General features: G+C 46.4%; 2 protein-coding genes across 4 annotated transcripts in view; both read right to left on the reverse strand.

Annotated features, from left to right (window-relative positions):
* Positions 1 to 441: 441 nt before the first annotated feature.
* DHX16 (DEAH-box helicase 16) lies at positions 442 to 17,473 on the reverse strand. Of its 2 annotated transcripts, XM_035107252.2 has the most exons (20): positions 16,539 to 16,787; positions 15,001 to 15,269; positions 14,745 to 14,910; positions 13,450 to 13,506; positions 12,454 to 12,708; positions 11,003 to 11,227; positions 9,679 to 9,873; positions 9,397 to 9,507; positions 8,965 to 9,080; positions 7,702 to 7,912; positions 7,019 to 7,117; positions 6,773 to 6,925; positions 6,160 to 6,300; positions 5,107 to 5,269; positions 4,744 to 4,862; positions 3,758 to 3,825; positions 2,830 to 2,992; positions 1,959 to 2,120; positions 1,234 to 1,407; positions 442 to 675 (listed from the first exon to the last, which is right to left on the reverse strand). In XM_035107252.2, the coding sequence occupies exons 1-20, from the start codon at positions 16,740 to 16,742 to the stop codon at positions 547 to 549; spliced, it is 3,180 nt and encodes a 1,059-aa protein (XP_034963143.2). In that variant the 5' UTR covers positions 16,743 to 16,787; the 3' UTR covers positions 442 to 546. The 2 variants fall into 2 exon arrangements, with proteins under 2 accessions (XP_034963143.2, XP_034963144.2); XM_035107253.2 differs by lacking the exon at positions 1,234 to 1,407 and having other exon boundaries at positions 16,539 to 17,473.
* Positions 17,474 to 18,853: 1,380 nt separating this feature from the next.
* PPP1R18 (protein phosphatase 1 regulatory subunit 18) overlaps positions 18,854 to 25,720 on the reverse strand; it is a 42,297-nt gene continuing 35,430 nt past the window's right edge. The window contains exons 3-4 of one of the 2 annotated variants that reach the window (XM_060271221.1): positions 23,265 to 23,468; positions 18,854 to 22,141 (exon numbers count right to left, since the gene is read on the reverse strand). In XM_060271221.1, the coding sequence (XP_060127204.1) occupies positions 22,073 to 22,141; positions 23,265 to 23,468 (273 nt within the window). In that variant the 3' untranslated portion in view covers positions 18,854 to 22,072. Of the gene's footprint in view, positions 22,142 to 23,260; positions 23,469 to 25,720 lie in introns of both variants that reach the window. The other variant, XM_035107254.2, reaches the window with a different exon arrangement.

Raw genomic sequence — 25,720 nt, forward strand, 5'->3', positions numbered from 1 at the left:
ATTATGACTGTAAGAAACACTTGCCAAATATTGCTTTCCGGCGGGTCAGCGTTGTGTATTGGCGGCCGCCAGGCACGTGACAATGCAAATCGCCCTTATTGTCGCCGCACGTCGTGGCACACCAGCCAGCGTCTCGCGGCGGAACAGCGGTTGAGAAACGCTGCCCTAGACTGTAGGTTAGCTGTCTGTATTGGCTGGGAACTGCTGTGAATGGTACATAGTAATTCTGTATTAGACCTAGATGAATTAATGTACTCCCCTGCAAAATGTGCAAATGCTTGCATAGCATGAATATAGCCAACACAAGTGACAAACTATAGTAGCTCAAATAGCCGCAGCCAAGTAGCTACATTGCAGTGCAAGATAGCTGTTTGAGTTCCAGAGAGACTTTCCTCCTCTTATCAAGAAAGAGAAGGGATGCAATTACCCATGAGTGTTTGTAGAAAAAAAAAGGTTTTATTCAATGCCTTGAAATTACATCAAAACTATACAGCTGTACAAATAAGTGTCCCAGGGTTGGTGGGAAGAAGCAGATAAGGGAGAAGCCTATCCCAGCTCCTCCCGAGTCTTCCCCACTTTCTTGGGTAGCTTTTTGTTGGAAGCATCCTCCAACTCTTTGGCTTTGTAGTAATGCGGGGCCACCTCCAACAGCCACGTGCTGTCAATCTCTATGACCTGCAAGGTACAGAGGATATTTCATTGTTGGGCCCCACTCAATGTCAGCTGGCACACTGATCATTTTCTTTTTTGGAGGAAACCAAAGCGTTACATAGACCCTGCTAAAGAGTGAGCACAATAAAACACAAGAATGTTTCTACACCCATGAAGCCCTTTGGTCTAACTTGCAATTATCTACTCTGACTAGCAGCCACTCTCCTGCATAGATCACTACTACCTGTGGTCCTTTCAATTAGGCGTGTCACGGACTGAACCTGGGACCTTTTCCATTCAAAACACATGTTCTGATGTGGCTGTTCACTGGGAGGGTAGTACAGTGGAAAGACTACCACCATCACAAGACACCCATCAAGCTATTCCTACTTCAGTTACCAAGGCTGGATTTGCAAATGTAACCCACATTATAATTTGATTTCTCCTAAAATCTTCTAAAATATGATTTCTTCTAAAATTACTGGTCATCTGTCTCCTTTAGGGCTTATCTTGAGTTATAATCTCAAAAGTTCTCCCCAGAAGTCCCAGCATGAATTAATGGTCTGGTGGTGGTTTTTTTACCTGTCTCATGAATTCTTTAGTGGTGAAGACCAGCTCATGATAGATGAGCCAGCGTGGTTGTTCTTCAAACAGGGAACTGTTGGGGTGGACAAACACTGTTTGCTGGTGCTTGACACTCTTGTAGCCACTGCGGGTCAGGCGGGCCGTGTGATAAAAGAAGCCGGCAGTGATGGCCTGCAGAAGAACAAGAGGAAGGGCCAAAAGGAGTCAAGAAGGAACTAATCCGAAACCGTAATTTTGTGGGGCGGGGGGGGGGGGATGACTGGCTTGCTCTGCTTGACACAGTCATCTACTTACTGCACTCCCTGGCATTTCAAGTGATCAAAGATGCTCAGTGTTGCTGTACAGACTATCAACTGTGTGATATATTTAGGAGTGGTAAGTCTTTGATCTGATAAATTACTACAACGTGTTGTAGGTTGTGTTTCCAGTGCACTTTCATTCTGCATTACGTAATACTGTACACATTTAGCAACACAATTTCATGCACAGAAATTTAACAAAGTCAAGTTGAAACAGAGGGCTATTCCCCACACAGGGTTGCATCCAATTAAATTATGGCATGCATGGAACAACTTCCCCAAGTACGACAGCTTCTCCCTTGCCTCCCAAATCTATGCTGATCCCCCCCCCCCCCGATCTGCAGAACACAGGCATGTCTGTAGCAACCACAACATTTACAAACAGCCCTGGAGGAAGTAATGGAAGCTGGGGAGAGCCTGTACCTTGCGGACTGGGATGTAGTCTCCCTCGCTGGAAGTGATGTCCACTTCAATGCGCTCCATCAACCCTTCCAGCTGTTCTCGCACGTCCCGGGCTCGTCTCATGGAGCGGAACTGGATGAAGTTCTCATAGCACCATTGCATGGAGTAACCACACTCCACCCACTGTGAGAGGGGGAAAGGAGAGGTATAAGCCAAGTCCCAGTTTTTGGGCTCCCGTCCACCCACCGACCCGATTACAACCACAGAGCTGGTGCCTCTCAAGGGAATATTGTACCCAATTTCTCGCTGTAACAGCCAATGAGCCTTTCCTAGTCAGAGGTGACTAGACCCTCAACCCCTAAAACAGGATTCCTGCCTAAATACACTCTTAATCAGAAAGGCCATGCACTTAATCTCTTGCGACTAGATGCACTTGGATGCGAGTCTCTTAGGGATATCAAGGGGTCATCTAATCCTACCCGAAGGGTTGACATTCACCAACCAAATATCTGTTTAATCTGCTCTAAGGAGCTTTAGCAGTGGAGATGTAATCACACTCCTTAGCAACATGGTGCAGACCATCACTATAAACAGCAATCTGATCAAATCAAGCACGTGAAAGTCATCCACATCCACTGTGCCAACTCTTTCCCTGAGGTAGCCTGATACTCAATTGAAATGCATTAACAAAAGGCTCCTTCCTGACTCCATATGCACAGCATAAGCAAAGGTTCATACCGTAGCTCTGGGTAGAACACCTCCTTTGCATGAAGAAGGTCTAAAGATCAAGGTATTTCCTGGTAAGGATGGGAACGTCCCTCTCTGAAACCCTGCAAGGTCACTGTCTGACTGTATAAGGCAGCTTCCTATGTTCCTAGAAGTTCTTCCTTACCTGATTATAAACATTGAGAAGAACCAGGTGGTCCCCACCAGGCAGGAAGAAGTTCATGCGGGCATTATCAGCATGGACCACTTTGTCCTTGGGCCGGTAAAAAATGGCATTGTTGACTGAAAGCATGGCAGCGATGGTAAGGATCTGCTCTGAGCACTTGTACCTGCAATAGAAAGCCAACCAGAAGGTAATTTCAGAAAGTTGGCAACACAATCTGAACAACTGAAGGGCAGCTGGACTGATCACATTTTTAAATCTGGTACTTCCAAGGTTTCCTAAACAAACCTAACTACTCAAAACAGGTTACTTTACAAGTGAATTTAATATTATCCAAGTGTTTGTTCCATGTGCTTGGATTAATTTTAATTAAAAATCTACAATATTTAAAATGCAACCAAGATAAAATCTACTTTTAGCCACCTGCAATTTAAAAGCAAAACAAAACAAATGTTTTACTACCCTGAGTAGAATGGTTTATTACTTAGTAGGTCACTTATATTCTCTGTGAAAAAAGAAATAAGCTCTCTCCTAATGAAAGACAGATTGCACCCTTAGTCAATCTTTATTATTATGATCACGAGTCACAACAAAGAACAAAGGAATAGATTGCCAATGATTACAGCAACACACAAATAAAAACAGATCTATAAATGCCTTAGTTTTTACGATTCCATAAGATGGTTATTTTTGCTTAACAGCCTAACATGGCTCCCTCTCTAGAAACAGTTAATTCTAATAGAGCTCGTTCAGGTTTTCGAGAGCTTTGGAATTTGCTGGGAAAATAGCAATAAGTAGGCGGAACTAAGAGAAACTAGGAACCAAGAGACATAATAAGGATCACAAGCTTCACTTGTGGTTACTAGAACGGAATGCTAAGCATGCAATTAATTGGCTGGAAAGAGACAGAGGAAGGCAGAGAAGGACTCACTGTTCTGAAGCCAGGATCATCTTGGACAGCATGGGATCCACAGGAAGCTCTGCCATCTTCCGGCCCAGCTAAATACAGAACACAAGAAGGACAACTGTACAAATGTCGACTTCAACTCCACAACACATTAGTCTTCCTTTTAAGAGCAGAGGAGGGGGGTGCAACTGTATCCTGACACTTAGTTTGTGCATGGATGCAACTGATCACATATGCTGACGGACGGACGGAAGGAAGGAAGCTCCTCCTGCAGAGGAAATCCCAAATCCTGTCCCAGAAGCACACCCTTTCAGGTTAACTGTCCTAATTAGGGGTTTCATGTTTTCATATTGGTGCCTGCCTGGAGTTACTGGGATGCAGTGGGCTATTGCACAAACAAATAAAAAGTGCAATTTAACCTGAACCACTTGAAACCTTTTCTTGGGAACAGTTTCACCACTTTTCCTAACACTGCCTAGCTTTTGAGTTTTGTCAAGATCATGGTAGAAGGATACATGTTCAACCCATGGAAGACATTTATTATCTCTTACATTTTTATATCCTTCCTATGAGCTTAGGGGAGCATTCATGTCCCCTCCTCTTTCATCATAATAATAGTGTGAGCCTAGGTTGGGCTGAGAAATAGTGAAAGGCCCAAGGCCACCAGTTAGCTTTCTGTCTCAGCAGCAACCTGAGCATAGGCTCCTAAATCTAACATTGCAGTTGCTCCACAGAGCTCGACCACAGGGCAACACCCCACCATCTTTCAGGTGAAAAATGGCACGTATTTTACAACACTATGCTGTAAAATGGCAAGTATTTTACAATGCTATGAAAACCATCTGTACCCATGAAGCCCTGAACTGGGGAGCAAGCAGAAAATGTCAGTAGGCTTGAAGCTCCGGCCTCCTTTCCTGCTTCCAGCTCTTTTCCCAATGAAGCCAGCTGGAAACCCCAGCTCACTTTCAGCCCAGGTAGCAGAGCATGTCCTTGAGCCTATGAAACGATACCTTGGTGAGCTCGCCAAGATGATTGAGGGCTCCCAGGGCATAGAGTTGCTCCAGTGCCAATACTAGAGTTTCATGGGGCGGTGGGTCCATGAAGTCAAAGTGGATCAGGTCGTTGATGCCTAAATGGAGAAATGGAGGAAAGCTAGACTTAGAAACACCCTGCAAAACTTCCAAGTATTTCTGTCACCAGGAAATGCACCCCTCCCATGTTTTTAAAATGGAAAATAGGACCCTAGGAAACGATGGGCTTAAAAACACTCAAACTCTTGTTCTCATCCAGAGAAGCCTTAATAAGGAGGTGTTTTAGGGAAAGTTGAGCAACTCCTGTACATCATTCTCATCCTAGATTGACCATCCACACACCCAGGCTTTTGAGCAGCAGCACCACATTGCCCAGGTTGGTCCTTTGAATTTCTGGCACTGTCGTCTCCTCCATCTCATTCTTGTAGGCCCAGGCTGTGTAGAGACGGAAGCACTTCCCTGCAGCAACACGGCCAGCCCGTCCTGCTCGCTGGTTGGCAGAAGCCTGAGGGAAAGAGGGAAGGAGATGATGAAGCACTGTGTCTGTGAGGATGCAGGGGAGTGACAACTGGCAACTTATCCCACCAGATCCCAAGGACAACTTATTAGGGTTATTACAAGAACTAACAGCACCTCAGTGAAATTAACATGTTCCTGATTAAGGTGGTCTAGAATTCCATGTTGCTGTCTAGCACGGCATACAGAATGTCTGGCTTCACTGAGTATATGGGCACATCTATAGTCCTTATCACTGTGGAAAAGGCACACTTGCAATGTATGCAGTGCTCAAGGCAGCCTCAGAAACCAGATGCAGGCACACCATAAAACCCCCACAAACGTATGTAAGTTTCAATAATTTCATGAGAAGTGGAAACCAGGGTTTACAGATGGGAATCTAAATTTTCCTAGCATACCATTGCACAAGATGTTCCGATTTACTTTTACAAAAGTGGTCTCAACATATTTATGATGAGAGTGACCAACAATAATCCATTTTTGCTTTGATATCTTGCCATCACCTTATCAACTTTCACTTCTCTGTCTCTTAAAAGTTACACTGTACCCAAGACCCACTTCCTAGCCACCTGTCCCAGACTCCCTGTAATGCACTGGTAACCAGCACATAAGCCATTTGTGGCTATGCAGATGCTACCATATGGAGATTTTGAGACAGAAAAAAAACAGATTCAAACTTGTGGCTTAACAGAGTCACTTTTTGTACATCTCTAATTTATGCTGCATAACCCGTTAGTACAGTTTACACCCTCTCACTGGCATTTTATCTGGTAGCTAAACTGTTCTCCCCGAGAGAGGAAACGGACTGAATGAAAATTGCAGGTTAACCCAAAGACTAAGCTTAGGAGTGTGATGAATAGAAGTAAAGAAGCCCGGTACCCGAGAGCACGGAGTGACAATGAGCGACTCCATGCCTGTGCGAGCGTTGTAGCTCTTCTGCTTGCAAAAACCAGGGTCAATCACATATATGATGCCGTCTATGGTCAGAGATGTCTCCGCAATGTTGGTGGCGACAACAACCTGGAGAAGGGAAGAGATACATAAGCTAACTGGTCAGGTCACCTGCTTTTTTCATAGCCTAAAGCACACTATGAGAGGAAGGGACATAACTCAGTGGTAAGAGCCCATGCTTTGATGAAGAAGGTTTAGACCTGGCTTCTTCATTTAAAAAGGATTTCAGGCAAAAGGGCTGGGAAGGACCTGTGTCAGTCAGAGTAAACAATAGCAGGCTAGTTGAGCCAACAGCCTGACTCCAGACTGTGAACTCAAAACTGGTCCTTGCACAACCCCCTTCAAAGCCACAACCCCAGGACACTAAACAGCTTGAAACTACATCCCCTGAAACACAAAACCAGTTCCTAAAATCACCACTAGCTCTACAGCCCAAACCTGCCAAGTGCTCTCTTCCTCCAGAGTGGGTAAAGAGACATAAAGCTCCACTGCAAACAGCCAAAGCTTCGCTCCCCTTTCCTTCTCTGCTCCATGCTCCTACCTTCCTGGCCCCTGGTGGGGTTGGCTCAAAGATCTTGGCCTGCATGTCAGAGGGCAGGTTAGCATAGATGGGGAGGACCAGAAGTTCTGCAATCTTGGAACCCAGGCGACGGCAGCGATCTTGCAACATCTCACAGCATGCCTCAATTTCTTCCTGTCAACAAATAGTGGGAGTCGGATGCTGTTGCATGTCTCCCCCCCTCCCCCTCCAAGGGCAAAGTGGGCACTGAAACGAACACAGACATACTTGGCCAGTGAGGAATACAAGGATGTCCCCTCGAGGCTGTGTAACATGGATCTGCAGTACTGATACCACACAGGCTTCCAGGTAATCAGCCTCTGGAGCCTAGAGGATGGAAGGTAGAGAAAAAAATCACTATCTCCTACTGACCTATATAAGCAAAGCCCATCTCTGCCTCTCAGTGGCTTCTGTTTACAACTTGTACCACACAATCTCTCTTTTGGGGAACCTAATTTCACTGCTGCTTCTGGCATCCATCCTCCGCTTATTCCAACACCAAGACTTGCTGATATTCCTCTCTCTCCATTAAACATTGCCTAACACAATGTCACTCACAGCTTATCTTTTAACCAAAGTCCTCACTATCTCCCCTCCCCCTGCTTTTCCGGGGGTTCTCCTGACGCCCCTAAGAGCCAATGCAAGGGATAGGGGGCAAAAGCCCTACTGAACCAGTGAAAATCCTTCTGTGGACTTCTCCTAGCAGGATCCATTAGTTGAATCTGCCCCAGAATTCAGTTCTGGGTACAGAAACGTGCATTCTGGGAATCTTGCTTTTAAAAAAAGTAATGCTGCGTTTATCTCCTTTGCTATACTATGGTCATGAGCACTGGTCCTGCTCATCACTGCAGCTCTGTTTCCTTAGCAATGTTCACACACACAACCCACAACAGGCCTCTCTGCTTGCTGACCTTGGTGTAGAAGATGTCAACAGGGAAGCGGCGCCCAGGAATGCGGAAGATGGGAGCATCGTCAAAGAAGGTGGAAAAGCGCTCCGTATCCAGGGTGGCGCTGGCAATCAGCACCTTCAGCTCAGGCCGGAAGCGAGCAATGTCCTTGATCAGCCCAAATAGGATGTCTGTGTGCAGCGTGCGCTCGTGAGCCTCATCTATGATGACGACACTAGGGAAGAAATTAGGGAGGCCGTGCTGCTGAACTACCAGTTGTTATTTAAAAGCTATGGACCATTTATTACAAAAGAACATGAGCAGTGTGGGATGGCAGCTGTACTAAGCAATGACTTCCCACTGAAAAGCTTCTGGAAAGACCTTCTCAATTACTCCTTTCCTTCTTAGTAGAAACTGCTTCTATGTTTCTCTCCACAATCTTGAGGACTAGGAAACTGCTCTTGGGTTTTTCCTTTATATAACTGGGGTTTTGCACCTGCTCCCATTGATTGCCAACCCTGCCTACCCCTCATTCCTCGCCAACTCTGCCTATTCCCCCCCCCTTACACTAACCTCTTAGACCTTCCCCTTTCAATCTCATGCCTCTGCAGCCAACCAGGATAAAGAGTTGGCCAGGCAGGTGAGCAATAGGAAGGATGCTATAAGCAGCAGCCAGCCTGGAAATCTGCTGCTGCCATCATTGCCAACTTATCTGTGCCTAATCAGCAACATCAGAAGATTACTAGGCCAGCTAACTGCCACTTCTGAATGCCTTTTCTTTCCTTGCTGTTCCTTCTGCAGGCCCAACTCTTCATCCTAATTGGTGACAGGAGCAGCATTCCTCCAAGAAGGCTGTGGAGGAATGAGGTAACTATATCTAGATCCTGCAGGCAGAGAAGCTAGTGGAGAAGAGTGGCTGCCAGAAGGGGCGCTGCAGCAGCCCGTTCTGACTGACCCTCTCTGGCTCTCCTCAGATGCCGCTCAACATGCTGTAGTTTTGAGCACCACGTGTGTGTGGCCAAGTGAACTGCAGTGTGATGACATGCTTACATTTTTATTCTATGTATGCAAGTAAAGTTGGGGTTCTGGTATTGAAGCTGCATTCCATGTTCTGCACAACACATACTAGTATTTAGCCCACCTTGTAACTCTATATAACCCCAAATCAAGATTTCCTCCTGAGCATTTTACCTAATCTAGTTCAACCAGCCCTCAGAAACAATAGAGCTGTTCACCACCTCCCAGCTGAGCTAGCTACAGACTTCTAGGGGATAGGCTGTTGCTCACCTGTAGCTGCTCAGGTCAGGCTCAGTGAGGAATTCTCTCAGCAGCATCCCATCTGTCATGTACTTCAGCACCGTCCGCTCTGAGGTGCAGTCCTCAAAACGAATGCTATAGCCCACCTGTAGAAAGGCTGAATTTTAGATACAAGTTTCCATGAAGCCATCCATCCTTATTACCAACAGAACAGTATTTGGCTAGGAAGTTCATTTAGCTCAAAAGTCTAAAAACCAAATATATTCCAAAAGGGAAGGATGAGACCTTCCCATCTATTAATGCATGAACATTGCCAAACCAGCAAAGCATATTTATCTGAGACCAAGTAGGCTGCTGTTAGGATTACTACAGTGTAAAAATCAATTCAGAAACGACTGGCTGAAACAACTGGGAACAGGACATACAGTTTTCTTCTGCAGCCCCCCACCTCCAAGTACATACTTCATTTCCAAGTTTGACACCCATTTCCTGGGAAACACGGGCAGCAACACTCATAGCCGCCACTCGCCTGGGCTGGGTGCAACCGATCTTCATTCCTTTCTCTGTGTAGCCCTGTAGGAAGAGAGAAAATCTCCCTTAGTACTCACAGGCTGCATTTGTACTGGGCTGTTCATTCAGATGCTGAAAAGCTTCTACTAGGAAGAGGCAGCAAGTGCACAGGGAGCTAGCCAAAGTGCAGGTTTACTTGATCTTCACAATCCCTCACTTTCTGTGCGAAGTTACCTCTTCAAACAAGTATTGTGGGATCTGAGTGGTCTTGCCAGAGCCAGTCTCTCCTTCAATGATGAGCGTCTGATGTTCGGCAATGGCGGCCAACAGGTCCGCACGGTAAGGAAAGATGGGCAGGCTACGGCGCACCTCCTGGATGGAAAGCTTCTTGCGCTCAGCTTCAGACAGCTCTGGATTCTCCTCCACGGACTAAATGAAACAGTGTGGCCATAGAGATTTAGTTACCCCAGAGCAACAGACCATGGGTGAAATCCCTGTTGTTCTATACTTAAATCCCGCCACTGGGAAAAGCCAGTTCCACATGCAGAACTGGGGAGACATGGTAGTTCAGTTGCCGAGTACCATGCTTTACATGCAGAAGATCCCAGAAATAGCTCTGGGCTAAATGGATATTTGGATTGCCATAGTATAAGGCATTTTCCTGTCTTCCAGTAGCTTATCCTGTGTAAACAAAACTTGATCATGCAGGTGTCTATGTATACTTGGGCTAAATGCTGACATATCTAACACCAAATCCCTGCTCAAACAAGCAAGGCTCAAACAAGCTGCTTCTAAAGATGCTCAGGAAAGCTGTCAAAACAACAGGTATACTGGAGGCAGCCACATTTGTTGTTCATCTGTCTCCCTTGTTAACATATAAATCAAGGTTGTGGGGTGGGTGGGTAGGTAGGTAGAATTTCCTACCTCAAAAGAACATGTGTGTGATAGGAACTGAGCCCTCCCTCCAACTTCAAACCCTTCATGATCCCTGGCAAGCTCTGATATTGGAAGTGAGGGAGGACTAGAGAAAGATGCCTGTGGTGAAAGAGGGCAGGGAGGTAAACGTGTTTGTGTGTGTGTGGTGGGGGAGAAGCTCAGCATCACTCATCCATGTGCCCCTTCTGATGTTAAAAAATGGACTCACACACCCAATGGTGCTTCGTAGGTGAATGGGAAGGAAACGGGGAAGACATGTAAACAAACACATGAGTGCCCCAATCGTGTCTAGTTTGCACACATTCAGCAATATGAAGAGGCTCTGCACCATCTCATGGTACTACCCTATTTCCCACCATCAGCTATCCATAAGTGCTTAATCTGCAATTCTCTTTCAAGCTTCTACTGAGCAATTTGTTGCATTCTCCATCTCCTGATGTCCCCAAATGTTTTCTTATCTGTAACACAGTTTGCTTGTTCCCTTTCAATCACGTCAAATATGGCCTTGTTTTCTTTTCACCCACCAGTTTCTCTCCAAGACAACTTCACTACATGATTTAACTATTTTGGTCCCAGCCCCCCCCCCCGGTGTCCCATTCCCTAACCAACAGCCTACTCTCACCTTGCCCTGATTTGTGCCCCGCATCTGCACGGCGTTCACAAACTGGATCATCTCATCCTCTTCAAGCACATATTCATAGTCTTTGTGAGGATGGTGCTGACTGGCATCCCGGGCCCCAAAACGGAGGGAAGCTGCTCCAATGTGGTCCTCCTCCCAGCGCCGCTGCTCATCTCGCGGGGCCATATGATCCTCTGTTTGGGGATCTTCATAGCGATCAGGTATCTTCTGCAGGACAAAAACAGATCAGTATGGAAATTTCCTTTGTGCATCTTGCACCTCAGAGCCTTGTGAGGCATCACTGAATTGGAGGTATATTCACAGCCCAAACTGTTGCACATTTATTTAAAAGTGTGCTGCATTTAAGTTTACATAAGCCATGTTGAACTCTTCTTGCATATGGAAGCAAGTTTTCACAATCTACCATTCTGCAGTGCAAGGGTGAGCAACTTTTATCTCTCCGTGGTAATCTATTGGGGACCAGATAGTAGCAGAGGGCAAGGCTGGAGCCAAAAGTGAGTGGAGCTACACTCTTTTCCTGCTATTTCCTTTCCCTTATGTGCCCCCCTCCTTGCCACCCACATAAAATTAGGTTTAGGACTGGAGGTTCCCTACCCTTGTGCTACAGTTTGACCAAGAAACAGGGTGTGGCTATGCAGCAAGAAACAGGCTTGATTCTCAATGGCTGAGATTTATCCTCTTTCTCCCATATGTAGGAATGCCTGCCATTCATTTCTAAGGAGACAAACAAAGTGCAGCACCATCCTAGACATGCCACAGTTACAGAAGCACATTCCCCCAGGGTAGTTCTGTATTGTAACAGATTTTCTCAGAAGACTCTCCTGCATAACAGTCCCAAACATTCCAGTTGGAACTGCTGCAAGCTGCTAATGCAAACAGCATACTCTTGGGGTAGGGGAGACATGTTGCTGTGTTCTGTCTCCTCCTCTCCATTTATTATAGTCAACATTCATAGCACTACAGCAAGTGAAGGGAAGGCAGATATGACCAGGCAAAATATGGCGTCTTCTATTCCTACCAGGCCATGCAGTTCTACATACTATAAGCAAATAAAGGGATCTTGTTTGCAAACAAGTGTATGTATTTCTGAGCCTTAGTCTGAAATCTCAGCAAACCAATTTTATCCCCCAAACGTGCTGAGAACCGCCAAGGTTGCAGGTTCGATCCCCATAAGGGACAGCTGCCTATTCCTGCATTGCAAGGGGTTGGACTATATAATCCTCAGGGTTCCTTCCAATTCTATATGAGATATCTATGAGTATGGGCAATGGTCAAGGCTGATGGGAGTTGTAGTTCAACAATATCTGGAGGGCCCAAAGTTCCCCACCCCTGAGTTAAAGGGGTTATACATACACTCTGTCCTGGAGCTCCTGTTACCAACCATTCTTCATAGGGGTCTAGGCTCCCAATTTTGCTAAGGGCAAGATAGTTACCTTACTGCGACTCTCCTCAGGCATATAGTAGCGATTGCTCTTCTCCAACTTCTCCTGTTCTCCAGCTTGCTTGTACCGTTTTGCCAAGTCACGAACTTCACGTTTGTATTCCAGCTCCTGCTGTTCTTGGACAGTTAGGTTGAGCTCAGAGAAGAGGTATTCCTCATCGGCTATCTCTGCCTCCAAGTCTTCTATCTTGTCCTTTTCGCGTTTCGCCAAATACTCTCGGCGGGACTTCTTACGCAGCTCTGGAACCTGTCAGGCAGAAAGGGGAAATATGGGACATGCAAGTAAGTCAAACAGCAAGGACTATGAGAGTTTGATTCATGATCCCTAATATGAACTGGGCTTTTGTGAAATAAATAGGTTTCTAAACCAGCCTCTCACTAGGAAGTATTTCTGCTAGGTTGGTAGCTTGCTAAACCCACCAGTCAAACTGCCCCATGAAAGCAAATGTATGAAAACAGGAAAAATGGTTGCAAATCATTAATTTTGTACTTTTCTGAAAAGCTGTAGTAAATATTGTAAGTGGTTACCCCTTCTACCCAGTACACACATTGTGTGGCATTCAGGGAACAAAGGTAAAATCACTCTATTAGTCTGATCAAAGGTAGTTAAGAATAAAAAGATTAGTGGTTTGGATTGGATTTTGGATTTGATATCCTGCTTTATCACTACCCTAAGGAGTCTCAAAGCGACTCACAATCTCCTTTCCCCTTCCTTCCCCACATCAAGCACTCTGTGAGGTGAGTGAGGCTGAGAGACTTCAGAGAAGTGTGACTAGCCCAAGGTCACCCAGCAGCTGCATGTGGAGGAGCGGGGAATTGAACCTGGTTCACCAGATTATGAGTCCACCGCTCTTAACCACTACACCACACTGGTTAAAAAACAAGATGCATTAAAATATTGTAGAATACAACTATAAATTGTAGAATACAACTACAAATTTCATGAGCCAGAAGCTACACCGTATAACAGTAAAAATAAAGTTCCTACCATAACTTTCTTATCTTCTTCTGCAATCTTCAGACGCTTCTGAGCCTCTTCATAGGCCTAGACTTGGCAGGATCAGAAGACAAAAGACACAAAAATATCGCTCAACCAAAGCAGATCGTCAACAGGGTCCCTATCATCACACTTTTGGTGCAATATTTTTAAAGACTATGGACTGGTCATGAACAGCATAAGTCCCCAGAATTGTTAGGAAAAATTTCAGCAAGAGAATCATTACCCTCCCTGACTTTTCCCCATTCCATAATTTACACATGACTTCCCTTATCCTTCTCTAACTGCAGAAGTCAGAATGCACTTTAATTGAAGTTTGATTTTATAATTTTAACTGATCTTTATTTTTTTGTACTGCATCTTTGTAAACCATTTATAGACAGCTGTTGTTCAGTAGGATATAAATTGTTTAAATAAATAAATCAGCATCAAAGCTGATATATATAATAAATACATAATTAAATATACACAGCATGAAGTATATAAATGGCAAAGAAAATACTAGGAAGAACTATTAGAGCACATGGCCCTGAGGCAAGAACCTTGGAGTAGGCACGGCAGATGTTTCCAAATTGCAAGGAAAGTTGGGGCAGGTTTAGTACTAGAAAAGGGAAAATAAGTCCTTGCAAAGAATGAAATGAGTAAAATGAGTAAAAATGGATGGGGTCCTATAGGCCAGCATTGTTTAGGTGCCAATCTTACACAGGTTCTTCCATGCTTTAGAATATATGAATACAGAGCTAAAATTCTACACTAGGGTAACCTGGACAGAGATGTGCAACGTCAGCAAATGCTCAGAATTAAGTAACTCTGAATGACCTTGCTGTTTTGTGTAACTCATTCTGCTCTTGTTGTTTGGGGAAAGGAGCTTAGTGATGAGGAGGTACACAGTGTACTCATTCCTTGTTCCTGAACACTGAAATCTTAATTCTCCTTCTCCTCTCCTTCTCCTGAAACTGAGATTTTACCAGATGTTACCCACTCTCTTTGAGGCATTCTTTTGCTGCCATAAGAATCAGAAAAGTTGTGATTAGTAGAAAACTGAATTCTGCAGTGGGTGCTTTTAACGCTTGAGTAGATTCACAATCCTATTGTATTTTAAATGTATTAGGTACCAAAATTACATTTTAAACCTAATTTTTTCAACCACAGGCAGATAATTCCTGGCAGCAATAAAAAACAGATGGGCAGTATGAGACATTCAGGTTAGACAGAGGGGGGACACAAACCAGGGAGAGCAATCAGGAAGGGCTGGCAAAAGCAGGGGCCACAGGCCGAGGTCACACCTTCTTGTCTGAACGCTCCAGAATGTTGCGTGTCTTATCCTTGTCCTTGCGTTTGACACGTTCAGCAAAAGCGTCCCGCTCCTCCAGGTCCTGCAGTCGCTCTCGCTCACTCCGGTCCCACTCATCCTCTGAATCCTCCTTAATTGTGGGGGATACCGCTGACTTCCTACACCGTCCAAGAATGACAAAAGAATGATCACTATTGTTTCCTTTGCTCTTCATCCAATCTTGCTCTCTGCAAGTGACTGATACTCACTTTCCCCCATCATCTCGGCTGCCCTTCTCATCAGAGTCCTTGTCGTCTTCCTCTTCCTCCTTGCGCTGCCTCAGGTGTTTATGCCGCTTCCGCTGCTTGCCCTCAAGGCCTCGCGGAGGGCGCTGACGCTTGGAGCCCCGAGCCGCCTCGCCAGTCTCTTCATCATCACTGTCCTCCAGCAGGGTGTATGAGCGGTTCTTCTGCTGAAAGGCCAAGGCTTCCTGTTCAGCCAACCTAGCTGGACGTTCCCGTGGGGCCTGGTGCGGAACCTACCAGGAAATTTGGTGAGGGAACAAATCAGACACAGAAAACAAGGAAGCTATGACTTCCATCCTCACACGCAAACCCCACAGCCCTTGGGTGCCTATTACTATTCCTCAAAAAGGTAACTCCTCTCAGGGTGATGCTTCAGATGTGCTTCCTAACCACAAATTTCCCCATCCCTCATCTGCTCCTCACATTAGTTTCACTTTACGTACAACCACATGCATTTAAAGTGTAGAGAGCTAGCACAGTGGCTGAAAGACAACTGCATCTTTGTCAGAGATTTACTAACTGGCCTTCAGCACAACTCTTAGCCTCATTCTCTTCCACATCTATAAAATGGAGATAATGCTGACCAACTGTAAAAATAACAAGATGATGATGATGATTGTTGTTACAATTACCCACCCTTTACCCCAAGGTGAATATTAAAAACAGTTTAAGAACACAATTACAGAAATAAGGTGGGTCCTAAAAATATATACCACAAGTGTCAAAAACAAGTGTCAAAAGAAGGAAGAATTTTTTTTATTTGTTTCCAATCTTTCTCAGACTTGGGTCCCCAGCTGTTGTTGGCCTACAACTCCCACCATCCTTAGCTAGGACCAGTAGTCAGTGACGATGGGAGCTGTAGTCCAACAACAGATGGGGACCCAAGTTTGAGAAACACTGCATCTGTATGCCACATTTCGAACCAAGCAAAGTTCCTGAGCTGTCTTCCAAAGGTGGCCAGCCCCACGTTCTGGAAGTGCTCTGGGCATAGGGTTGCCACCAGTCCTGTATAATGCAGGATTGTCCCGTATTTCAGTGAGAAATGCTATGTCCTGTACTGATACAATTTTGTCCTGTATTTAAGGTCGCTCTGTCTCCCGCCCCCCCCCTTCTGCTAAGTTAGGGATCCTGTGAAAGGTCATGGGTTTAAGCTCTGGGTAGCCAAGCAAGGACGGATTTACAAATTCATGAGAGCGCATGCATGTGCAACAAATTCCAGAGGGGACATTCTGTTGGGCTGCCGTAGGTTGTAATAGATGGCTTTGAAGTCACTTCAGCACCAGAGGAAAAAAAGAAATTGTTCACCAACCGCCCCGCCCCGCCTTTTGCCAGTAGAAAGGTGGCAACTCTATCTGGACACTCACAAGCACCAAATGCCAAGTATCGTAGTCAAGGCGCGCCACCCACAGAGAGCCCCAGCGTCGCCTTGTTTCTGACGCGTTATCACTCCCCCTCCCCGCCCCCGAGTCCGGCCTCGCGCACAACGATCGCGGGCGCCTCACCCGCTCCCACAGCTGTTGCGCGAAGGCTCGCGCCGAAGGATCCGCGGCGCGCAGCGTCTCCGTCTCCTCCAGGCGCGCGAGCAGGTCCTCCGGGGTTCGGCTCCGGTGAGCCAGGCCCACCATGAATGCGACCACATGGCGTTCGCTCAGCCCCAGCAGAGAGTGAAGCTGCCCGGACACCCAGCGCTCCAGCTCGCCCGCCATGGCAGCGGAAAGCCGGTTCTCCAACGGCTCCCGTCACCTTCGAACGCTTCCGGACATGCGCTCTCGCCAGCCGGTCGACGCTCTGGTTGAAGAAGCGCTTTCAGGTTGCTGTTGTTGCGCCGCGACGGCGGATCATAGAGACGGGAGGATCATAGAGACGGTATAAGAGAGAGGGGCTGTTTTATTTTATTGGTTTGGGGTAGAGCATAGATAAAGAATCCAGCACAAACCAGATGCAGTATTTGAATAACTGGCCGCCTTCCGTTTGTTTCTTTGACTTTGTTAAGCCAGCCTCCCCCAACGTGGTCCTTTCCAGATGTTTTGGACTGCAATTCCCATCAGTTTCAGCCAGTGAAGCTCGACAACATCTAGAGGACACCTGGTTGGCCGCTGTAAGAATGATATGCTACTCTTAGATGAGCCCCTTTTCTCATGCTCTCCAGGCTGCCGTGGAGTCTAATAAGCACTAACTCTATGGGACTTAAAGGTAAAGGGACCCCTGACCATTAGGTCCAGTCGTGACCGACTCTGGGGTTGTGGCGCTCATCTCGCATTATTGGCCGAGGGAGCCGGCGTATAGCTTCCAGGTCATGTGGCCAGCATGACAAAGCCGCTTCTGACGAGCCAGAGCAGCCTTCCCACTGTAGCGGTTCCTATTTATCTACTTGCATTTTGATGTGCTTTCGAACTGCTAGGTTGGCAGGAGCTGGGACCGAGCAACGGGAGTTCACCCGAACCGCCGACCTTCTGATCAGCAAGCCCTAGGCTCAGTGGTTTAACCACAGCGCCACCTGGGTCCCTATGGGACTTACTACTACCAAATTACGGTGTTTAAACCAACCAAGTCTTAATCCTGTGTGGAAAATGTTGCATTTTTAACATTTTAACCCACTGCCGGGCAGCTTCATACAAAACACTGGATTCAGGCATGCAGGAGAAATTTACCAAAAAAATACTTTTCAGTGGGTAAGTGGCTTAGTACAGTGGTACTTCTGGTTACGAACTTAATTCGTTCCGGAGGTCCGTTCTTAAACTAAAACCGTTCTTATCCTGAGGCACCCTTTCTCTAATGGGACTTCCGGTGTGCGATTTCCATTCGCATCCTGGGGCAAAGTTCGCAACCAGAAGCAGCTACTTCTGGGTTAGCAGAGTTCGTAACCCGAAGCGTTCGTAACCCGAGGTACCACTGTAATACACTTTTTCATGTAGCACATAGACAAACTATGGAACTCACTCCTACATAAGGCAGTGATGGCCACCAACTTGAATGGCTTTAAAAGAGGACACAAATCCATGGGGGAGAGTGTACCAGTGGCTACCAGTCACGATCGCTATGCTCCACCTCCACAATCGGAGGCAGCAATACTTCTGAATACCAGTTGCTGGAAATCATGGGAGGGGAGAGTGTGCTCTTATGCTCATATTCTGCTCCCTGGTTTCCCACACATGAGTTAAAACCACTGCAAGAACAGGATGCTGGAGTACATGAGCCACTGGCCTAATCCAGCAGACCATTCTTACATAAGGTATATTTCAGTTGATTATTGTTGTATGCTTCAGGGACTACCACAAGCTGTGGCAGCGTGTTGGTGACACCTCAGTAATTCAGGGGATGTGTTTTTCCTTAACTCTGGTGGACAGCCTTTTTCTTCTTATTGGCAAGCCACTGTCAAGTCAATGTAGGCAATATTGAGCTACATGGACCAATGTATTTTAATTGTGTTCTTAGTCACTAGGAGAACTTCAGATAGCAAGTGACTTTTGTTGTTGTTGTTTAGTCATGTCCAACTCTTCGTGACCCCATGGACCAGAGCCATAGCTGCCAAGTCTCCCGTTTTTCGCGGGAAACCCCCAAATTTTAATCCGTTTCCCACTGTTATCCCGAATAGAAAAAAATCCCGGAAATCCCCCCCGATTTCCTACCTGCCAGGGAGGCTCCATTTCGGGTGCCGCTCTGCCCATGCCTGGGCACCGGAAATCGGGCAGCGCCGGCACCAGACGTTGCTTCTACACATGTCCAGACATGCATATAAGCGACTTCCGGTGCCGTGCCACTGCTGATCCCACATTTTTCAGTGGGAGACTTGGCAGCTATGACCCAAGCACGCCAGGCATTCCTGTCTTTCACTGCCTCCTGCAGTTTGGTCAAACTCATGACTAAAAAGTCTAATAAATAAGAATATTAACAATCTGTACATATTAATTTCAGTGTCTGTGTGTGTGTTTTGACAGAGGGAGCTGGTGGGAGAATGATTTTTATGGTGGGAGAGAATAAACTCTTTTTGTCCTGTGATTCTACAAGCCAAGCCAGATCCCTCCTCCTCTATCAGAGTGCAGAAGAGACACCCTTAAAGATAGAAAAGCATCAGATTGCTTTGCTGGAATACAACATGTCCATCTAGTCCAATCATGGTTTGTCCACAAGGGTGATGCCTGTCTTCTTATTTGTCACCATTATTAAGAGGAATATGGCTACTGTAAATGAAGAGTCCATTTAACTATCATGGCTAAGAGACAACAGAAGAACACTAGGTCAACGTGCAACATCATTCTGGTTTATTGTTAATAATAATAACAATACCATTTTTTTCAATTAAAAAAACCCAACAACAACACTGATGGAAATGGCTGGACACAGCTGCTTCGGCCCTTGCTCCACACACATTGATCTGCGCAGACCTCGTTCTCCCCCATCAGAGAAAGAAACATCTGCCGTGTTCAGTCATTCACTCATTCACCTGTTAATGGGCTCCAGACATGGCTGTTCCCGCAGTGCAAAATAAGGGGGGAAGGGGAAAATAATAATAACAACTGTGCACAGATAACAAGATAAATTAGCAAGGAAGGAAGGAAGGGAGAGAGATAGAAGTGTAAAGTTCCTCATTCTCTCTCAATGCCTCCTTCCACTCATTCATACTGTTTTGCTCAGTCTACCACCTGCACTCTAAAGAAACAACTTTCTGCTCTCATACGTTGGCCAATCTTCCGCTCTGTGTATGCATCCTCTCCCGCAGATGAGTTGTGCTGTTCCTCGAGGCATTTAACCGACCAGTTTTCCCAGGTTTTATTCGCTCCAATTGTGGGGGGCTCTTGTTCACGAATTTAAAAAACTCCCCCAATTTAAGTTGGATGCTTCAGTTTAGTTACACATTTTCATCTAAGAGGATTAAAAATATATATGCATTGTTGTGTCACGGTGCAGCATTTGCCAAGGCCCTGAGGCTGCTCCACTTGTATATTATTTTTCGGCAGTGGGCATTGGGCAATATGCCCTTGGTAGGCCGCTGCTTCCCTGAGCAGACCAGTAATCTTGTCACTGCCACGTTTAGCTTGCTCTCTATCTCTAGCCCAGAGATGGTGAACTTGTGGCCTTCCAGATTCTAGTGGACAAGAACTCCCATAATCCCTGCTGGCTGAGGCTGATGGGAGATGGGAGTTTGCTAACTTCTGGCAGACCAACAGGTTTCCCCACCCCCACTCTAGCCCCAGGTGCATTCCCACCCAAAGGGATACAGAGGCTACTGCACCTTCTCCATAATTACTCATCCAGAGAGGGCAGGTAAACAGGCAGTGATACCAAAGAGGACAAGCACCATGGCTTTGTGGCTTGAGCGGTTGGAGATGGCTCCGCTACTGAGAAATGGGTCTCAGCAGTGATGCTGATCCCCGATGCCAGCTCTCACCTGAGACCAACAGCAGGGCCCACTTAAGAAGATGGATAAGACACCTTTGAACAAATGCACAACATGCTCTTTGATTTCCTCTTCACCATTACCAAGGTTTTTACTGTCACCGGCTGACTTAAATGACTGCTGAATTGACAAAGAAAGACCCAGAACAGTAATGCCTGGGTTTGCTTGCATCAGTCATCTGGGAAAAGGATTGTGGAGTGCTGCTTCCGTTTGTGCGGCCTCTTGTTGATGAAGGGAACTCCTGGTAATCTCTCATCTGAGGCTTTCTCCAAAGCCTGAAGCCAGCACTGGAGAGCTGTCTATACTCTGAGCTGCAACTGCTCTGCATTCAATCATTTCTGAAAAGCTGTTCTCAGTTTATAATCTCTGGGGTCTACTTCTTTCCACTTCAAAATGCCACATGGCAAAAAAATGGCAAATACTCATCAAGAAGACAGTTTGTAAAATAATATTTTTTTGGGGGGGGGGGAGAAGCAAACGAACCCAAACCCCTGTTCATCAAAATATCACTTCATTTTCATTCAATCTGCCTCTTCATTGCCCGTCATTCAATCCCACGTGAGTGCTGAATCCCAAACAGGAAATGGTCATGACCACAACAGGAAGCTGCATTTTTCGCCTGGCTATCCCCAATGCACCCCCCTGCATATTTACTTTGCTTCCAAACATGAACTGCCCCTGTCTGAAACAAAAAAGGGAGAAACCCCCCCGCAAATGGCCCCAAAGAGCAACTAGCGCTGCCCACATGCAGATTGCCCTTCCCCATTGACCCACTTCCATGCCTTAATACTGAGCGCTCCTGCTTCAATAAACACCCAGGACCCCTCCCCATTTGCCCAGTAACATGCCTTATTACTCATGGCTCTTGCTGGAATAACTAGAGACGTGGTATTTTGAATTGCCTTCCTCCAGAATGGCTTTGGGGAAAAAAAAGCAAGTAGAAAGCACCCCCCCCCCCAAATACTGATAGGCTGTGTGCCAACATAATGGTCCCTTCTCAAAGCTAGTTATTCCCTCCCCCCACCTACCCCCCATCTCATCTCACTCACATGGCAGCAATTAAGTCCTACCCAGATATTTTACAAAACAAACAAACAAACAAACAAACAAACCCAATTACAGAAAAGTCCCTTGGCCAGTGAGGCTTTCAGCGGTATTTTGAGTGACAGCAGGAAGAAAGATATGATCATTATCATTAGCCCTTGTTTGAAAAACTGCAACCCCAGAGAAGTGTGCATACAAGGTTCAGTGCTTCCCCCTGCTGTCAGTTTTTTAATGAAGTACTGTCGCTGCTGCATCAGATTCCTTGTTGGCTGGCAGTGCAAGGATAAGAGAAAGTTGAGAGCGCCCTCTCCCAACTAGGTTGGGCAGCGTCTCTCACATGACTCAAACTAATACCCCCCCCCCCGCCTTTTTTGAGGTCCTGTTTTCAGTGCCAGTCAGATAGGGAAAAATATATGTATCAAAAATGGGAGAGTATTTTCGGAGTGGTCTCCATCCGAAGGAAGAAATGCATATGTAACCCCAGGAAAAAAGTGGTCGCCTCCCCACCCCCTCAGTCTTTCGTGGCCCCAGCTTCTTTCCTGGGTGTGATAGTCCCTGGAAGACGGAAAGAGATAAAAGGTCCAGTTGGAGGATTCAGAATGTGGCATACTCCGCTGTCTTCTGCGACGGAGGCTGAACGGGGTTACCGCCGACAAGACTCGTCTGCAAAGAGGGAGAGAAGGAACACAGGCATTGTCAGCAAAAAAGGAAAGCATGAAGCCCTAAAGAGTAATGAATGTTGAACCCCTTTTCGCTAAATTGCTGGACTCTCATCATCCTGGACCATTGGCTGTGAGGTGGGAGGGCTGATGGGAGTTAGGAGCCCCATCCTCCGCATACGGCAGTGGTTCTCAAACTTTTTTTCTCTGGGACACACTTTCAGAATAAAAATTTGCTCGCACCACACAATTTTTTAAAATTGATAATAAATACTTTGGGGGGAGGGGGAGACACTCCTAGGAATGCTATAACATAGAACACAACTACAGTGGTACCTCGGTTGTCAAACGTAATCCGTTCTGGAAAACCCTTCAACTGCTGAAATGTTTGACAACCGAGGCGCAAAGGGCGGTCTGCAAAGTCAATGGAGAAAACTGAAAAGAAAAAAATGCAGCAGGAGCTGTTCAACTTCCGAGGCGCATTTGAAAACGGAAGCATTTACTTCTGGGTTTTCGGCGTTCGAAAACCAAAATGTTCGGCTTCCGAGATGCTCAAAAACCGAGGTACCACTGTACTTTATAATATGATCACAGGACATCCAGAAAGTATAAAACAATGCAGCTGCATAGGAGCATGAATCATTCCCAAAAAATGATCATAAGCGAGCCTCTTACATATGTACCTCAAGTATGTTTACAAACTCAGTGAGAGCTGTGAGCTTGCTCTCGCCAGCTAACCTCGTTTACATTAGGTCTAATTTGAGACAAACTCGTCTTTTCATCTACACAAACAAAACGTTTAAACATTTCTTTGTCCTCGAACCTTCCCACCACACTTCCTGCCACTTTGAGAACCACTGGTCGTAGTGAGTATTTAACAAGAGGGAGCCTTCAAGCACTCAAGTTCCCCAGCTGAATGCCGTGTGTCAAGTGGTCCAGTCTGAAAACAGACGTGTAGCAGCTCCAAGTGATTTAAGCTCTCAGTGAGACCTGATGTTGGATCTGCAAGGCTTCCCCTCTCTTTTCAGACTGTGCAACCAACTGCCAACATGCCTCTTGGGAACTCAGGAAGCTGCCTTCTACTGAGACTGGGTTCATCTAGATTGGTATTGCCCATACTCACCTACAATGAGGGGTTTGGTCCTCAGCAGGCCCGGGAGGCCCCGATGAAGCAGCAGCATCTCCTCCTCTTCCTCTTCGTCATCCCCATGGGCGTTGGTGCAGGTCAGAGGCTCTGACTCATCGGGAGGCCCATATTCCTCCAGCAAGGAGCCCTCTGACGGATACTGGAAGGTCCTCTCCAGCTGGTTCTCGCTGAACGAAATCTTAAGCTGCGTGGAAAAGGAGAAAGCTGGTTAGATCTTGAGTTCCACAGTGTTCTGCTCTGTCATCTCCTTTTCTGGCCATGCGAGATCAGGTCACGGAGCCAACCTCTCACTCGATGGGGGCAGTCAACGGCATGCCCTCCAGATGTTGGCCTCCAACTCCCATCCATAGCTGCCAAGTTTTCCCTTTTCTCGCGAGGAAGCCTATTCAGCATAAGGGAAAATCCCTTAAAAAAAGGGATAACTTGGCAGCTATGCTCCCATCAGTCCCAACCAAGCACAGCCAACGGTCAGGAACGATGGGAGTTGAACAACAGCTGGAGGATGCCATATTGGCGTACTCGCTGCACTAAGTTAAACCAGTGGGTCCCTTTCATTCAGATAGGAGCACCCGGTAGGAATAAACCACATGCAAGTTGCGAGGGGCACCCCAGGGGACTGTGCTGCGTTGTGAGTGCCGCTGTTTTGTTTTTGAGAGCAAACTTCTCCTAGTTACAGAGATATACCCTGGGTCAGCAGCGGGGAGGTGGAATGGTGGGTTGAAAGGTGGGGGGGGGGAAGGCAAGAAGAAACAGGAAAGCACAAGCTTCGGGGACAGGGAGTGAGGAGATGACCTGAAAATAAAAACAAAGAGTTTTGTGACAACTTAGCTGTGGCTAGACTGTTGTCGGGGGCAGACTCCTGTCAGCACATAACGCCAGTGCTTAAAAGCTTTTACTGGCTGCCCATATGTTTCCAGGCCAGTGTTCAAGGGTCTTGTATTAATTTACAAGGCCCTTAACAGCTTAGGCCCAGGATCCCTTAAGGATCCCTTATATCAGGGTTTCCCAGACTTGGGTCTCCAGCTGTTTTGGGACTACAACTCCCATCATCCCTAGCTAGCAGAACCAGTGGTCAGGGATGATGGGAATTGTTATCCCAAAACAGCTGGAGACCCAACTTTGGGAGCCCTTCCTTATATCACGGAGATCTTTGTGGGGAGTCTCTGTTGGCGGTCCCCCATGGCTCAGAGATACAGCATGTCACAATGAGATACCTTGCATTCTGTGCCATGGGCCCAATTCTGTGGAATTCTTTCCAAAGTCTTTCCTATTTCAGCAGGCATTTGAAGGTCTGTCCCTATGATGAATTTCAACTGTCCTTTTTCCTCTGTCTATTCCTAATGTTTATGCACACCGCCTAGGAATTCGGAATATCAAATGGCGTACGAATACGTGGAATGAAATAAAAACTAACAAGCTGGTTATGCCACAATAAGCTTGCCAGTTGCAATATTCTTTGTTGGTTCTGCTGGAAAACAACAACAACAACACGTTCCTATGCCTTTGGGCATCTTTTTTTTAAAAAAGGAGGTTTCCTAGCCTTCCTTGCCAGGTAAGTCACTACTGCTACCTGCCAGCATGTGTCGTCCCCTCCTTATGCACACACATGCTCAACCCCCATGGCAAAATATAGAGCGGAAGCTGCAGCAGGAGATAAACCTTGGAGGAAATGAGATTAAGTTGCCCCACACCCACCCCTGCAGCGGAAGAGAGTCAAGCGACCATTCTCAAGGGCAGGCGTCCTCTGAGACCCATCACCTTGGCGAGCGCTGAGAGCACGGCAGTCCAAAATAGCATGCAGAAAGAGGAGATAGAATATACTGCCTGTGGGGGGCGGGTAAGGACCCAATATATTCTGATAGGCTCCCAGTAGCGGACACTGGGCCTCAGGAGGAGGAGTTGATCATAAGAAGAGCTTTGCTGGATCAGACCAAAGGGGCAGGATCCCCATGGAGACCAGGCGAGCATTGAGCATGGGGTGTTTTCGCAGACCTTTCTGCCTACCCTGACATTTCCTGGCTGTTGATGTTGTTTGGATCTGGCACCTTGTAAAGTGCTTGCTGAAATTCTATAGCAATTTGAATGTTTAAACTGTTATTTATTGAGTCTTCGCGGTCTTGTGGCTATTGCGTGCTGCTCTGAGATTTATAGACAAAAAAGCCTCTTAAAAGATTTTCTAAATAAATAAATACAGCCAATTCAGTGTTTTGCTCCCAAGGGGGCCAACCAGATGCCTACTGGAAACCCCTCCAGGAGGATGCGAGCGTAAAAGCACTCTCAACTTGCCTCTAATCCTGCAGGTAGCATATAGCCATCTTGACTAGAAGCCATTGGCTGCTTTAGCCTCCATGAATATTTTTTCATTTTTAAAAATACAGTGATACCTCTTGTTGCGAAAAAACGTATCATGAAGTGACACACACGCATGACGCAATG

This window comes from Zootoca vivipara, chromosome 2 (assembly GCF_963506605.1).
Source record: "Zootoca vivipara chromosome 2, rZooViv1.1, whole genome shotgun sequence".
In the NCBI taxonomy this organism is placed as follows: Eukaryota; Metazoa; Chordata; class Lepidosauria; order Squamata; family Lacertidae; genus Zootoca; species Zootoca vivipara.

Bases quoted from the DNA above. Each gene is read 5' to 3' on its own strand.
- DHX16 (XM_035107252.2), bottom strand. From the start codon at position 16,742: ATGGCGGGCGAGCTGGAGCGCTGGGTGTCCGGGCAGCTTCACTCTCTG. The intron at 6,926-7,018 runs GTATGTCTGTGT...ATTTGTTGACAG, and splicing joins TTGTATTCCTCACTGGCCAA to GAAGAAATTGAGGCATGCTG. The intron at 3,826-4,743 runs GTATCGTTTCAT...TTCTGTATTTAG, and splicing joins ATCTTGGCGAGCTCACCAAG to CTGGGCCGGAAGATGGCAGA.